Source organism: Cucumis melo, chromosome 3 (assembly GCF_025177605.1).
Source record: "Cucumis melo cultivar AY chromosome 3, USDA_Cmelo_AY_1.0, whole genome shotgun sequence".
Classification (NCBI taxonomy): domain Eukaryota; kingdom Viridiplantae; phylum Streptophyta; class Magnoliopsida; order Cucurbitales; family Cucurbitaceae; genus Cucumis; species Cucumis melo.
Genome location: NC_066859.1, coordinates 26,789,667 through 26,805,194, shown reverse-complemented (window position 1 = coordinate 26,805,194; position 15,528 = coordinate 26,789,667). Strand labels below are relative to the sequence as shown.

At 36.0% G+C, this 15,528-nt stretch overlaps 2 protein-coding genes across 7 annotated transcripts; one reads left to right on the top strand and one right to left on the bottom strand.

Annotated features, from left to right (window-relative positions):
- Positions 1-357: 357 nt before the first annotated feature.
- LOC103488306 (DEAD-box ATP-dependent RNA helicase 15) lies at positions 358-5,640 on the bottom strand. 5 transcript variants are annotated; one of them, XM_008446983.3, is made up of 12 exons: positions 5,473-5,640; positions 5,223-5,341; positions 4,780-4,880; positions 3,835-4,007; positions 3,467-3,698; positions 3,160-3,278; positions 2,527-2,583; positions 2,263-2,447; positions 1,760-1,904; positions 1,589-1,672; positions 1,455-1,518; positions 358-899 (listed from the first exon to the last, which is right to left on the bottom strand). In XM_008446983.3, the coding sequence occupies exons 2-12, from the start codon at positions 5,333-5,335 to the stop codon at positions 889-891; spliced, it is 1,284 nt and encodes a 427-aa protein (XP_008445205.1). In that variant the 5' UTR covers positions 5,336-5,341; positions 5,473-5,640; the 3' UTR covers positions 358-888. The 5 variants fall into 5 exon arrangements, with proteins under 5 accessions (XP_008445205.1, XP_008445206.1, XP_050938154.1 ...); XM_008446984.3 differs by having other exon boundaries at positions 5,223-5,337; positions 5,473-5,633; XM_051082197.1 differs by having other exon boundaries at positions 358-1,518.
- Positions 5,641-7,957: 2,317 nt separating this feature from the next.
- LOC103488305 (RNA-dependent RNA polymerase 6) lies at positions 7,958-14,452 on the top strand. Of its 2 annotated transcripts, none has more exons than XM_051082195.1 (4): positions 7,958-8,183; positions 9,162-9,299; positions 10,359-13,085; positions 13,358-14,452. In XM_051082195.1, the coding sequence occupies exons 3-4, from the start codon at positions 10,371-10,373 to the stop codon at positions 14,234-14,236; spliced, it is 3,594 nt and encodes a 1,197-aa protein (XP_050938152.1). In that variant the 5' UTR covers positions 7,958-8,183; positions 9,162-9,299; positions 10,359-10,370; the 3' UTR covers positions 14,237-14,452. The 2 variants fall into 2 exon arrangements, with proteins under 2 accessions (XP_050938152.1, XP_008445204.1); XM_008446982.3 differs by having other exon boundaries at positions 7,958-8,584.
- The last annotated feature ends 1,076 nt before the right edge of the window (positions 14,453-15,528 follow it).

The following is a 15,528-nucleotide window of genomic DNA, read 5'->3' as shown; positions in this document are numbered from 1 at the left end:
AATTCTGGAGTATCTTGATTTTGAACTCTAATATTTTTTAGTTATTTAGTGCTACAGGAACAATTATTAATCCATACTATCAACTCCAACTACTCAGCTACTTATCGATATGCCACTGTTACAATTTGAAATATTTGTCCAACTATTGTTGAATTCAAAATGATATGAAACCATATGGTCAATTGATGAAGAAACTTCGACCTCAAATCTCCTACAATGGTAGCAAGAAAATTAAGTATTGAATATAGAAATTACCAGTGAAAGACCAGAAGGAATGCTTCCTAAAATTGAACACAAGCTAACCTCAGATACTAAATTAAACACTAAATTCAAAACCAAAAAGTACAGAACTTCTAGTGAAATAAGTCTCAGTCGTGTAATAATATATAAACATCCGATCTCCAAAACTTAATTTAATGTCCATTTCCACATATAAAGCTCGAGGAAAATCCACATCTAAAGACCTGGCAATAGGGAAGTGAGATGAGAGAAGACGGTGGCAGGTATGGAACTAGTGAAATGAGTTCACGTAACGAATCTAATAAAAATCATAGAGAATACTACCAACAGTCTACCGTAATTGTTAATCTTGCAGAGAGAAGGATATCTAAAGTATTACATTTAAGAGATCATTCGTCATTCAGAATAAAATGCATAAAGAGACTTCCAATGCAAGACAGCCCCAGCAATTAGAATACAATAAAACTCAAATGGCAGAGTACACCACCACATTTTAGAGCATCCACCATTGCCCTCACTCGCATCAAAAGCTAGTGCGCAGTGGCCTTTCATCCATTTTTAGTTCGAACCAAAATCAAACCAAAATGAAATTTGAACCACCCCTCACCAACCTGGGTAGCCGATTTTCTATGGTGAAGATCTCTACATCTATGATGGCACTGCAACCAACAAGAGTGGTCTGTGTTAGCTTAACTTGTAAGAATAACGTTTAAACAGATAGAAACTTGATTTCCCCCATGTTCCCGTCAGTAATATTATTTACTATTTGTACACATCGTATATATCTAAAGCAAGTCGAGCTTTCAGAATTTACACGCGATGCCGCCAGTTGATAAAATAATGCTCTAAAATCCTAGAGACGTGGATTCCAAATTAATGTGCAAGTGAGTGAGACAACAGAGCCAGAATGTAAGTCAGAAATACAATCTCATCTACATGTTTCAGTGAACCAGTAGTTCGGATTTACAATTGAAAATCAACTGCAACTGACTGACAAGGAACAACTATGTAAATAAAAAGATACATAACTACCGAGGTTCACCAATTAAAAAATCACATCTAAATGAGCCAAAAAACCCACAACGGTCAGTAAGGAAAGAAGGAAAACTAAATGATAAAAAGTAGTATTAAACAAAGGCTGAAATATAAACTGGGAACTGGAGTTCAAAAAGGAAAATAATCTCATCAAACAAAAAAAAAGGAAGGAAACATACTGTAAGTGGAGGTATCAATCTGCTCTGGAAGCTCCTTAATATCGACTTCAAACCTTTCTTGAACCTGCAATAACCAAAACTAAGAAAACGCCCATCTAATGGCCACCATTAATAAACAAACGGAAATTACGTACATTGTTGAGAACATCAGAATCAGCTGCAGATGACACAAAAGTAATTGCAAGCCCTTTGGTACCAAATCTACCAGCTCTGCCAACCTGTAAAATATTCAAAAAAAAATTAATTGCACTCTTAGGAAGCACAATATAATGAAAATCAAATGAAGTGGGAATAATTCACTTTACCCTGTGCAGATATGTATCAGCTGAATCTGGCATATCATAATTGATAACAATGTTTACACGTTCAATGTCAATTCCTCGACCAACCAAATCTGTAGCCACAAGAATGCGCTTATGTCCTTCCTTAAAACCTTTGTATCGAGTCAACCTGCCACATCATCTTTCCATATTAATCATTGCCTTCATGAAAGATCAACCTTCAGTAATAACAAATGAAATGGGCAATTTCACAACTTCCTACCAAAAAAAGTTAATAAAGTCTGACAGTTCGAAGAAACAGAATTTCCACATCTAGACAATCCAAATTTAAAGATAAATCAATGATAAGAAACAATCAATTGACAACAAACGCCGCTTCAGTAACTGACCACTGGTCCATTAGCTAACCACCAATATGAAGATCAATGTCTAAACATCCCCATTATATAGCATTAATAAGAGAACCAGTATATTGAGGCAGAAATGAACATGAAATTTTTCAACCTAAAAATCGATGCTAGACCTACCTCTCTTCCTGCGACATGCCAGAGTGGATGCATATAGAGGGGAAGTTACACTCCACCAATAACTTATCTAGCTCAGCTGCCCTATTAACACTTTTGACAAAAATAACCACTTGATTGAAGTCCAATGCATCAAGAAGGTCGTTCAACTTCCGATTTTTCTCCATCTCGCTCAATTTGATGTAGTGCTGACATTCCAAAGACAAATTTTAAGGGAAGGAAGGAAACAACATATTCACAGCTAAAACAATGTCAACAACAATTTACCTGGACAAGACCATGCAATGTCAGCTTTGCCTCATCATCTACATATATTTCCATTGGCTGAAAGGAACAAACGTCACAGTAAATCATACTTCCTCAAGATGAAGGAAATGAAAGAGCATGTTCATCCCATGAATCAAGATTGTGGTCCAACCGTTCTGCCTCCCCTTGCAGCTACTTCTATATTCACCAAGAAATGCCGCAGATGCAGACAATTACACTAATAGACAAAAATCTGATTGGACACTTTTTTCTCAGTCTCCTAACTTGGATGCTCCAGACCGAACAGTTTGGAAGTTGAAACCAGAATCCAACAACCATAACCCAACAAGAGAAAACAAGTGACGCACGGTGTAGAGTAAAAAGAATGAAGTAAGAGACTTCAATCACCTACTACATCAGAACCTCTATAAACAGTATCACCAACTATTACTCTTTCACTATACTAGCAAATTCCTGAACAACCTGTAGGTAACGGTGGATAAAAAGATAGTACTAAAACACACCCCCCCCCCCGAACGACAAGATAGTAGGCAACACTACCATATAAACCACAATTTGCAAAACTCTAGGAGAAAGTGCAATTTAAAGGGAAAAACTTCTAAAATTCAAGGTTTACTAGCTGTGGGACATTACATCTTGCATAAACTTCTTGCAAACTGGGCGGATTTCTTTGCTAAGTGTTGCAGAAAACATCATAACTTGTTTGTCGTGAGGAGTCATCTTGAAGATCTCTTGTACATCCCTCCGCATATCTACAAACCACATGTAGGAGGCACAATAAGAAAGTATACTAATGCCACAATAGACATGAATAAAAAAAATAGCCGAGGAGAAATATAAGGACCGGAATGAAGGGACAAATTAGAATTTGGAATAAAATAATATAAAGTTGAGAATCCAATAGAACATTGAAGACGGATGATTATTAAAAGAAATATACCAAGTGACTCAAGCATCTTGTCACACTCGTCCAAGATAAAATGTCGGACATTCTTCAGGGATAGGTCTTTATCTCTCGACAGTGCCAATATCCTTCCGGGTGTTCCAACAACAATATGAGGACATTCATTTTTCAGAAGATCTTTGTGAATTTTAATATTCACTCCACCATAGAAGACAGCAACCTTCAGATCCGGAAGATAAGTGCTGAACCTTTCGAACTCATGACAGATCTAAAAGGATATAAGTATAAGGAAAATGTCAGAGCTAGATATAATATATCTATATATATATAATGCAAGGAACCAAATTCTGTATATGCTTCAAGAGCATCCAGATTAAAAAAAGATAAGCAGCACATCTACGCACCTGGTATGCAAGCTCCCTGGTATGGCACAGAACTAGGGCAGATACTTGACCAGCCACAGGGTCAATCTGCTGCAGCGTTGACAGAACAAAGACAGCAGTTTTACCCATACCAGATTTAGCTTGACAAATAACATCCATGCCGAGGATAGCTTGGGGAATACATTCATGTTGTACTGATGAAGAACCAAAGAAAAGGATCGAACCAAATGAACCGTTGGTAAGTAAATTATAACGTCTCCGATCCTTTTATGTGAAAGGCTTATCAAACCATATATATTGCTCCGAAATCAAGATTATGATATTAATTTATTACCTGCAAACCATTAAACAACTGGTATAAACATCTAAGATGGACTGGTTATAAAGAGCAAGTACTTAAGCACTGAGGACATAATTGTCTATGAAAGAAACGAGAGCCCATGGAAACTGCATAGTCAATGTTATTCAAGAAAGAAAAGTTTTCCAAGCTGTGCGTTCATCCATGCAAATTATACTCTGCTCAAGAGACGTGTCAACAAGTTTCTCTCTACTAGAAACAAGGTTATAATTTTATAGCATCATGTGTTCTCGAGGAACCAGTAAACCATTGTTACAAACACATGAAAAACTGTGCTTCGGAACACGGTAGGTCTCCTTGATGAGCTACAGACCCCTTCGCAAAAACATACCAGAGCAACATTCAATTCACTTTATCCCATTTATGACGTCATAAGTTGATAATTCCTATACAGAACTCAATTACAACCAATACTTAGGAACTCCAAAAAAGAAACCAAACTTAACAGGCATTTAGTGCAGGTTAGTGAGCTACAGCACCTCTACAAACTTAAAGTCGTTTCTTTAAAATCCTGCTAATAGAAAACTTAAGACAAACAGTGCCAATTTAAATTAAATGGCCAATTTGAGTTACGATTCAAGGGTTTCGAATAAAAGTTAGAAATTTGCCTTCAGATGGATGCTCAAATCCAGAGTCTACAATCGCACGGAGAAGCTCTGGCTTCAATAGAAAGTCTCTGAATCCCGAACTATGAATTCCGACATAACCCCTGAAAGAGAGACGATGAAAGAAGGTAAGAATCTCATAAACAAGAAATGCGACGTTCCAGGAAAGGAAAGCAAAAAAAAATGGAGGAAAATTTCATATTTTGTAAGAGATATGTATTATGGAGAATAAAAAATCGAATTTAAGTTCACTCCAAGCTCAAACAACTACTTAATCCAACTGCCTTAGATCCAAACTAAACCGGATGGATACGATTACTACCAAATCTCAAATTCTCGCATGACATGAGTTCAAGAAACCGTGGTGAAATATTGAATCGATAGTTCATCCATAAGCAAATCTGAAAAGAAAAAAGCTAAAGATGGTGCATAAGAAGACCACTCACTTCTTTCCAGCTTCACCGTTGACTTTAGCTCCAACGGAATCGGGGGCCTTCTCTTCTTCTTCCTCGTAGTCGAGGAGCTCTTCCTCATATTCGTTGTCTCTTGTTTCTCCCATTTCTTCCTACAAAGAAACCCAAAGAACAAATTAAAATTCGGGTTCACAGAAAGTAAATCCAACCCAATTTCAAAACTAGGGTTTAGAAGTTGTAAGACGAGAGAAACTATAGCTTCCAACATAGTGATTTAGATTACCTGCTAGCCTGCTAAGAACTGAAGTTGAGAGTTGGGGTTGCGATTACACAAAGTCTGCAAAGGAAAACTAAGTTAGCTGGAGAGAAATTGTTAAGACCTGGCTTTTCCAAAGATCGTAGAGTGTGAGAGCGGAAGAGCCGAAGGGGATTATTAGGGTTCCAACAAATGAAGCCCCGTTATAAAGGCGGAATACTTTTACGATTTGCCCAAAATACCCTTTCCGCCTCCCTCTATTTACTATATCTTAAAAGGATAACTTGGCCTTTTAATCTGACACCTAGTGGGCAAAACTTGAATTATCGATACTCCCCGCTGAACTATTATCAGATCTTTTTTTCTCTCTTTTCGTTTCTTACAAGATATTTTTCTAAACATAAGTTCAGCTCTACCGTATATGAAATTTGAAGATAATACCATTTATCTCACCGTAATATATTTTAGCAATTGTCTATAAAATTAAAATGTTGCATTTTATTGATGCAACTTCACTCTACTCGTTTAAGTTTAGAATAAAAAGGGAACACCTTACGTCTTTTTATTTATGTCATATAGTCCCACAAAAGTATAAGCAGTTGACACATCCATTACATTGATTTTTCTTTTTTGTGTATTATGCTCTTCTCCCTAATAACGTCCATAGTTTGACATGTTTGCAATTCGCTAGTTTTCAATAGGGGTTCTCCAATCTCCTCGAATTTTGTTCACTGTGGATTTCTTATGGCAACTCATTGCACTTGGAGGCAAGTTATCCATGATCGTTGTTCCATATATTGAGGTTAAATTGATGGTCTCTTGTCCAAATGTCTTATAAAACGAGTTCTCATGATTCCCATGTCAATACCTTGTAGGTTTTGGGGGAAAAATTGTCTTTTAGTTGGTGTTCGTCGTTTTGAATCTCTACAAAACATTACCAAAGCTTATAATTTTTTTGTTGCGAAGTTTGATATACTTTTGTCTAAATAGTCACTCTCTTATGATGATATTCAAGACTGTTTTAAAATACGTGTGAAGTGATTTCTCATTCATGATAAATAAATGTAAAATCCATGTGTAGTTATAATAACCAATTTTACAAATTTTCAACAAAAAAAAAAACAACTAATTTCAACAATATAACACTTATAACAATATTGACATTACAAAATAATTAAGTCATGTTTTTCTCAAATAGGATAGAGTAAATTTCCGCTTTAACTCGTTCTTGATATCACCTGAAATACATACAATAACGATGACTTTCACAAAATTATAGTTGCGATATAAAAATATGCTTAAAAATCTAGTTAAAACATGTGTATGTTTGTTATATGTTGTTTAACACGTGAATTAAAAGCACATTCAAAATGAAGTGTTAACCTTTTTAATGTTGGAACATAAAGGTAATATATATATATATGTACACGTGTGTGCATATATGTGTATGTATATCTACACATTAAAAAAAATATATAAAAAGAACAATATCTAACAAATAGGTAGCCAAACACATGTTGTATATACTCGCTTAAATCACCTAAAACGTGTATATAAAATGAGTTGAAAGATAGTTGCAACTTGCTACCAAAACTTAACCAAAAAAAAGTAAAATAAGCCAAAAAGCTAATTGACCTAAAACACTGTATAATAATGAGTTTTATAAGACATTTAAACTTTGCAAGTTGAAAGATAGTTATGACATGGCACCAATACAACAAATTATATCTAAAACGACATTAGAAAAAAGTACTAACATGTGTACATCCATTACAGATCCCCTAAAACAAGCTTCGAAAATGAGGTTGAGTTAGGGTCTTTACACAAAATACTCAACAAGTATCTACATCCTAAAATTGTACAATAAGAGTAAATCAATATAGTAAAATTATAATCTTGCAACATGCAATTAAAACCTGTTACTAAAACAAATCTTATAAATAAATATTATTTGAAACATCAAATTGGTTATACTAATCTGACCATGATGTTGTACCCAAACTTTACAAATTTTCTGCTTGACAACCACTTAACTTTTTGTTATTGGTTTATAAAAATAATTTTTATAACTGTTTCTCCTACGTTATTTTTGTTATTTATTTTTTATAAATATTTTTAAACATCGAGTCACATTGAAAAAACTAATTAAAAAAGTAGTTTTCAAAATGTTACATGAGGTATAAAAGACATACTTGTAATTTGAAGGCGTCATATCCAATCACCAATCTCATATAAATGACATAAATTGAGTGTTTTGGGACTGAGATGTTAGTAGTACAAAAATTGAAAATTGTTAAAACAAAATGAGTTTAAAATTACAGTTGGATTCTCATGAGATGTTACTATTACATTGATTAAGATCGAATAATATGATTCAATCGCTATTATTGAAGGCCTTGTTTCATAAGTTTCCTTCACCCAATTAAAATCGCCAAAGATCATCGAACGCACCTTCAAGACTGTCCTATCAGAGTTTCAAAGAACCAAATCCACGTCCCTAAATATAGAGAGTATTTAAAAAGATGCAAACCAAAATAATTTTGGTTTCAGAAAACCCAAATAACAAAGGAAATAGTTACAAACGACCTCTTAGACTTCATTTTGGTATTGCTATTGGCCCGACCGTCCCAAGGAAAGAAAAACTTGGAAAAGGAAGTATATAACTAAATATTGAAGCAGTTTGAAGAAAAATGTGGAAAGCCACCGGAAGTTGCCGCGCCGTCGAAAGATTTCGCCGGGTCGATTTCCTTTTCCTTTGTATTACGTTTTAGGGTTACTTTTACTAAAGGTCAATTCCGACATTACATAGGCCAATTTGTTCAAAAATCTCGATCTTGAAAATTGTCCAAAAGATTTTTAATCCTCTTGTCATATTCCCATTACTTTGTACAATTGTAAGAAGAGCAAAGCAAAAGCACATAGTCATGGGTATGAAGACCGCGTCGCTCTCGGTCAATATTCCACCATAAATTATTACTTCACTCCTAAACCTTACTCAAGAAGCTACCCACCCGTACATATCAGCTTATATATTTAAAATCTTAATGGTCTCAGCAATCTGCAAAGATTTCTGATTCTTGCGAGTAGCAGTTAGAGGAACCCAAATTCGCAAGTTATTGTTTTTATTTATTTATTTAAGGTTAGTCGTTTCAATTTATCAAGAACGTCCTTTCTTTTTCACTTTAAGAATTTGGGGTTTTTTGATATTGTTTGAAACTCTGTTTGGTAAAATGTGAGGTAAGAAATGGGTGAAACTGTTTGATGTTTATCCTATGATGGGTTGTTTGGTGGGGTAGAAATGTTTAGAATAAGATTGTAGTTTATGGATTGTTCGTTGTTTGATAATTGTAATGTGGTTTAACCTTTTCGTTTGATCAACATTCACAAATATGTACAAGCCCCATGGTTGTTAGTGCCACCACCTTTCCATAAGAGAATGTTGTACTGTTTGATTTTTAGTAGAAGAACTGCAGGAAGGGGGATGGAATCTCGGGTCTTTAGAGACCGGAGGTTATGGGAATACCACTGACGTACTCTTTGATAGTTAATTTCTTGAAAATCGTAAACATGTGCTTAATTCTTGTTCAGATACTCGTTTCATGGTATGCTCTCAGTCTTAGCCAACTCACGGAGAAGATTACCGAGGCTGTCATAGGAATGCAATGTTTTTTAGTGACCATCATTTTTTGTTTTGCTAACATGTTCTCAATAAACAGCTCAGTTTGGATTTCACTCATTCTGAAAAGGATCTATTTGTTGACATCATGACAAAGCTTTTACAAACTAAGACGTTTTCCTAGCCTGCTAACAAGGATCACAGTCCTTTCCTGTTTACGTGTGAGAGGTGATAGCAGGTAGCAATGCTTTACCACAATATTCTTTTAGTGCAGTTCATTTTTTATTATGTTAATGTGTGAAGCTGGTTTCTTTTTGTTATAAAGTTCTTGCTCAATTGTAGTATTACAAGTGTTATATATATATATATATATAATACTGGCACATTAACGTTTGGTGGAAATTCTGATACCTTGGAAGTTGGAAGAGTTAACTATGAGAATATCATATGACTAGAGAGAACTAATTTTTTCTTTTTTCGTGTGTGTGTGTGGGTGGGGGACATGGCATTGCTAAAACAGTTCTGAAAGAAATTATGTTCAAATCCCTGAAATGTTTTGTTTTATAATAGTTCATGGCTATGGAAGGTCTACATGAAAGAGGGATAGAAAATGAGACTGAAAAAACTTATAAATTTCCTCGTACAAGAATGCGCTGCACGAGTTGATCCCTACGTACCAGTTCATATGTTTAGTTTTTCTCAGGAAACTTTTTAAGTTTTGTTCATGAAATAAAAAAAATTATATATAAAATTATTTTGAAAAAATCAACAAGCATCTCTCTCTCTCTCTCTAAAAGAGTCTATTGCCCAAAATACAAGAAAGAAAATTTGAAAAATCTTGCAACTAAAAGATGAAATAAGATAAAACCGAAAAGTTAAACCTTTCATATTCAAACTAATGTCCTGGATAGAACAACCATTCCTGGAGAAACTATTTACTTTTCTGCATGGAGGCTATTCTCTTTCTTTTAAGATTTGGTAGATAAAAATTTACGTTTCTCCCTATTTAGCCTACTTCACAACTGCGGGGAGGCAGTTTTTGGAATTTTTGCCCTGTATGTATGACTTTACATGCAAGAAATCTGTTATGGGCAATTATTACTGACAACTTGAGGGTGAACTTCAACCCTCAGTTTTCTGGAGTTATTGATAGAACGGTTTTTTATTATTATTTCATTATTTTATTTTATTTATGTATTCTGTGCTCATCAACTTAAGATTTTGTTTATAAAATAAAATCTCTCAACTAATTTATTGCGTATTATGAGGAATTGAAATTACCTTCTCTTTTTCTCAGTCAGAGAAATAAATGGGATCAGAAGAAAGTGAAAAGATAGTGGTAACTCAAGTAAGCTTTGGCGGATTTGACAGTGATGTTAAAGCTAGAGATCTTATGAGTTATCTGGAATCCGAGATTGGGCTTGTGGACAGATGTAGATTGAAAACTTCTTGGACTCCTCCAGAATCATACCCAGATTTTGAAGTCAGCAATGTTGCTAATGTTATAAAATCTGATGATTACAAGAAGGTGGTGCCTCATGCATTTGTGCATTTTGTCTCACCTGACTCTGCTGCTGAGGCTCTACATGCTGCAGGTCGTGGCGAGCTTCTTTTTAACGGTAAATTGTTGAAGGCGAGTTTGGGGCCTGAGAGTCCTTTTCATATAAATCAGAGGCGAAGGACTAAGGTTCCCTTTAAGTTATCTGATGTGCAAGTTGATATAGGGAACTTAACTTGTCATGATGGGTTTTCAGTTGCTTGGAGAGGGCCTTCGAGTGGAATGGATTTTCTAGTGGATCCCTTTGATGGAACCTGTAAATTTTGTTTCACGAAGGATACTGCATTCTCTTTTAAAGATAACAACAAGTATACAGTTTTGAAGTGTGATTACAAATTGGAGTTCATAGTGAGGGACATTAATCAGATCAAAAGATATACGGATACATCATGTTATGTTATTCTCTTGCAGCTTACATCATCACCCTGCATTTGGTATAGAACAGCAGATGATGATATTGCTAAATCAGTTCCATATGATTTGTTGGATGATGATGATCCATGGATCCGGACAACAGATTTCACGATTAGTGGAGCTATTGGTCGTTGTAATACTTTCAGAGTTTCAGTCCCACCCCGCTATGGCATCAAGCTGAATAATGCCATGAATTATCTAAAAGAACAAAGAGTTCACCAGGTCTCCCTCAACCGGCCTCCCAAGATCCTGAATGAACCAGATTATGGTGTGCAAATGACCGATCACTTCTTTTGCATCTTTTATAAAGAAGACATATCCTTTGAGATATTATTTCTGGTAAATGCCGTAATGCACAAAGGGATAATCAACCAACACCAAATGTCTGATAGATTTTTTGATTTGCTAAGAAACCAGCCCAATGAAGTTAATTTGGCTGCTTTAAGTCATATTCATTCTTATAGACGTCCTGTGTTGGATGCCTGTAAGAAGCTAAAACTTGTACAAGAATGGTTGTTGAAGAACCCTACGCTTTGGAAAAGATCTAAAGAGCTGGTAGATATCGTTGAAATCAGGAGATTAGTAATAACTCCTTCAAAAGCATATTGCTTTCCACCTGAAGTTGAACTGTCCAATAGGGTTTTGAGAAGATACAAGGATGTTGCCGATAGGTTCCTCAGGGTTACCTTCATGGATGAAGGCATGAAGAAAATCAATTCACATGTTTATACCTATTATGTTGCCCCCATAGTAAAGGAAATTACTTCAAGCTCCTTTCCCCAGAAGACCAAAATATTTGCAAGGATGAAACATATTCTGAAACATGGATTTCACTTGTGTGGTAGGAAATACTCCTTTTTGGCGTATTCATCCAACCAACTGAGGGACCAATCAGCTTGGTTCTTTGCTGAATGCAAAAATATAAGTGTTGATGGTATTTTGGGTTGGATGGGGAAATTTACCAATAAAAATGTTGCCAAGTGTGCTGCTAGAATTGGTCAGTGCTTTTCATCTACTTATGCAACAATTGAAGTTCCAAGAAACATGGTCAATCACAATCTTCAGGATGTTGAGAGGAATGGATATGTTTTCTCTGATGGGATTGGAACCATTACTCCTGATCTTGCGCAGGAAGTTGCAGACAAACTAAAAATGGATGGGAGCCTGCCCTGCGCTTACCAAATTAGATATGCAGGTTACAAAGGTGTTGTTGCCACTTGGCCATCCAAGGAGGACGGGATCAGACTTGCTTTAAGGCCAAGCATGAATAAATTTGAATCAGATCATAGAATCTTGGAGATCTGTTCATGGACTAGATTTCAGCCAGGTTTTCTTAATAGGCAGATTATAACCCTCCTTTCTACACTAAGTGTTCCTGATGAAATTTTCTGGAGTATGCAGGAGACTATGATTTCAAAACTGGATAGAATGATCACCGATACAGATGTGGCTTTTGAAGTTCTCACTGCATCCTGTGCCGAGCAAGGAAATGCAGCGGCAATTATGTTGAGTGCTGGTTTTGAACCTCGAACCGAACCTCATCTAAGGGGCATGCTAATGTGTATAAGAGCAGCACAGCTGTGGGGCCTTCGGGAAAAAGCTAGGATTTTTGTTACTGAGGGGAGGTGGTGTATGGGGTGTTTCGACGAGAGCGGCGTGTTACAAGAAGGCCAATGCTTCATCCAAGTATCCACTCCATTGCTTGAGAAGTGTTTCTCCAAGCATGGGTCTCTCTTTGCTGAGACAAAGAACAATCTTACTGTGGTAAGAGGGACTGTAGTCATAGCGAAAAATCCGTGCCTTCATCCAGGAGATGTGAGAATTCTCGAAGCAGTTGATGCTCCCGAGTTGCATCATTTGTACGATTGCCTCGTGTTTCCTCAAAATGGTGAACGACCCCATACCAATGAAGCTTCTGGAAGTGATTTGGATGGCGATCTCTACTTCACTACTTGGGATGAAAATCTTATTCCACCTAGTAAAAAAAGTTGGCCACCTATGGAGTATGCTCCAGCGGATGTAAAGACTCTTCAACGTAAAATTACTCGATTGGTATTGTCCTCCAACTCAACTTTTTTTACCCTATGGTTGTTCTTCATTACCTGCATGCATTATTCTTTAATTCTTTAACCTCTTTACATGAACTAGAATGCCTACGCTGTTTCTTTTATTCTATATTGATATTAACTTTTCTTCGTCATTTTCTTTGTTTGACCGTATAGAAAGAATGTGGTTTAATTGTGGTAACATATCTAGATCATTAAGCAAGTGTGACTAAATTATCTTCCGACATATTTTATTGTATTTATCTTATCGTTTTATAGGATATAATGGAGTTCTTTGCGAAAAATATGATCAATGAGAGTCTGGGGACAATATGCAATGCGCATGTTGTTCATGCTGACCGCAGCAAGTATGGAGCTTTGGATGAGAACTGTATTCAATTATCTGAATTAGCTGCCACAGCTGTTGATTTCCCCAAGACAGGGAAGATCGTGACCATGCCTCCCCATTTAAAACCAAAACTATATCCAGATTTTATGGGAAAGGAAGCTACTCAATCATACAAGTCCACCAAAATTCTAGGAAAAATGTACCGCCGAATTAGAGATGCGTATGATGATGATGATATGATCACATCACGTGAGCTAAATTTTACTCCTGGCGATGTCCATTATGATGTAGACCTCGAAGTGGCAGGAGCAGAAGATTTCATTGCAGAAGCATGGAATCAAAAATGCTCATACGATGGTCAGCTGAGCGGTTTACTGGGACAATATAAAGTTAATAGGGAAGAAGAAATTGTCACTGGACATATTTGGTCCATGCCAAAGTACGTTAGTAGGAAGCAAGGAGAGCTGAAGGAGAAGCTTAAGCATTCTTATAGCACTCTTAAGAAAGATTTCAGGCAAGTTTTTGAGAATATTGGGCCAGAGTTTGAGCAACTCACTTGTGATGAAAGGAATGCATTTTATGAAAAAAAGGCATCTGCCTGGTATCAGGTGGCATACCATCCGACTTGGTTGAAGAAATCATTGGAGCTGCGAGAACCCGACGCGCCTGAGGCCATCCCGATGTTAAGCTTTCCTTGGATTGCTGCCGATTATCTTGCACGAATCAAAATCAAATGCAGGCGGATGAAAAGTTTTGACCCAACAAAGCCGATTAACTCTTTGGTGAGTTATCTCTCTGAACGAATATGAACATCACGAAGGGCTCTCGCACTTTTGTAGCTGATTTAGATAATCTGGCTGCAAGACCACTCTGCCAGTATAGAACATGGTTGTATGTAAACTTGTTGTAGCCTGTCATGTAGCAGTAGCACTATCGAGTTGGATTGTACTATAAATTCTGAAGTTGCGTTCCTTGAAACAATATTGCCATTTATATTTCTGAAAGTTCAAGATGTTTGCAGGAAAGGGGTAAACTATTTTTTTTTCTCTTTCTTAGCATTTTTTAATTTTTTTCCGACTATGTGATTGGAATGAGTTCCACAAAGATAAATACAACTCATAATGCACTCAAGTATTGCTCTTTATTTACTACGTCCATCTACAAGCTAGTTACAATTTTATCAAATTTAATCTAGAGTATGACAAGTCAAGAAATAAATGTTTGTTAGTTTTGAGTATGACAAGTCAAGAAACAAATGTTTGTTAGTTTTGAAATGAGTGATCCGTTCAGATCCTAACTTTCATTATACTCATCATTGCACCGTTAAATGTTACAATTTTCGCTTAACATACTAACAATTTTCTTCGTAACTTTTGAAGTTTGAAAAAATCGACAAAAGTTTTTGTAATATATATATATATATATATATGAAAATGAAAAGTTTTCTGTTAAAACAAGAAAAAAAGAAAAAGAAAAGATATTTGAAAATTGCAGAAAAGGGAGGGAAATAGAGTTGGAGTAGCAATGGCGGCAAAAGCTATGCGAGGAAGAAGAAAAACCCCAGAACAGGTAATCTTCTCATTTGGATTTCCCCCATCTTCACATTCTCCTAGGAATACCGTTGCCGCGAACCAAAATCTATTCCATCAAGGCTCATCTCTTTCTTCAATTAAAAATCTATAAAGATGCTCTTCTTCCCATTTCATTTTCCATTTTATATATATGAATCCACGCCGTCTAAGATGGAAGAATATCCGAGTTTTCCTGTTTTTTCGACGTATTTTCTGGGAAAAGCAGGAATCCTTTTCTCTTTCAACTCTGTTGCAAGAGGCAAATGCCGCGCTTGCTTCATGGGACGCTTCATGCCGATATATATGGAATCGACAAGCTTCAAACTGGATTTCCTATTTTCTGCGGGAAGGTATGCTTCTAAAGGCTAATCTATCAACAAGTTCAGTTGTTTTTTATTCTATATTTCATATTGTAGAATGTAATTTAAATATATTTCTCCTGTCTTGAACCAAACTTAACAAATAGCATATTCGATTGGTAATGAAATTGTTTTAGATGATGAGTATTGTCCTCTAAGAAACACTTATAA

What these genes read in the sequence shown, in the direction of transcription:
- LOC103488306 (XM_051082197.1), bottom strand. Translation starts at nt 5,335, where the DNA reads ATGGGAGAAACAAGAGACAACGAATATGAGGAAGAGCTCCTCGACTAC. An exon ending in GCAAGAAGTTTATGCAAGAT is followed by an intron (nt 2,584 to 3,159) that starts GTAATGTCCCAC and finishes TGTTCCTTTCAG; the next exon opens with CCAATGGAAATATATGTAGA. An exon ending in CTGATACATATCTGCACAGG is followed by an intron (nt 1,673 to 1,759) that starts GTAAAGTGAATT and finishes AATATTTTACAG; the next exon opens with GTTGGCAGAGCTGGTAGATT.
- LOC103488305 (XM_051082195.1), top strand. Translation starts at nt 10,371, where the DNA reads ATGGGATCAGAAGAAAGTGAAAAGATAGTGGTAACTCAAGTAAGCTTT. An exon ending in AACGTAAAATTACTCGATTG is followed by an intron (nt 13,086 to 13,357) that starts GTATTGTCCTCC and finishes ATCGTTTTATAG; the next exon opens with GATATAATGGAGTTCTTTGC.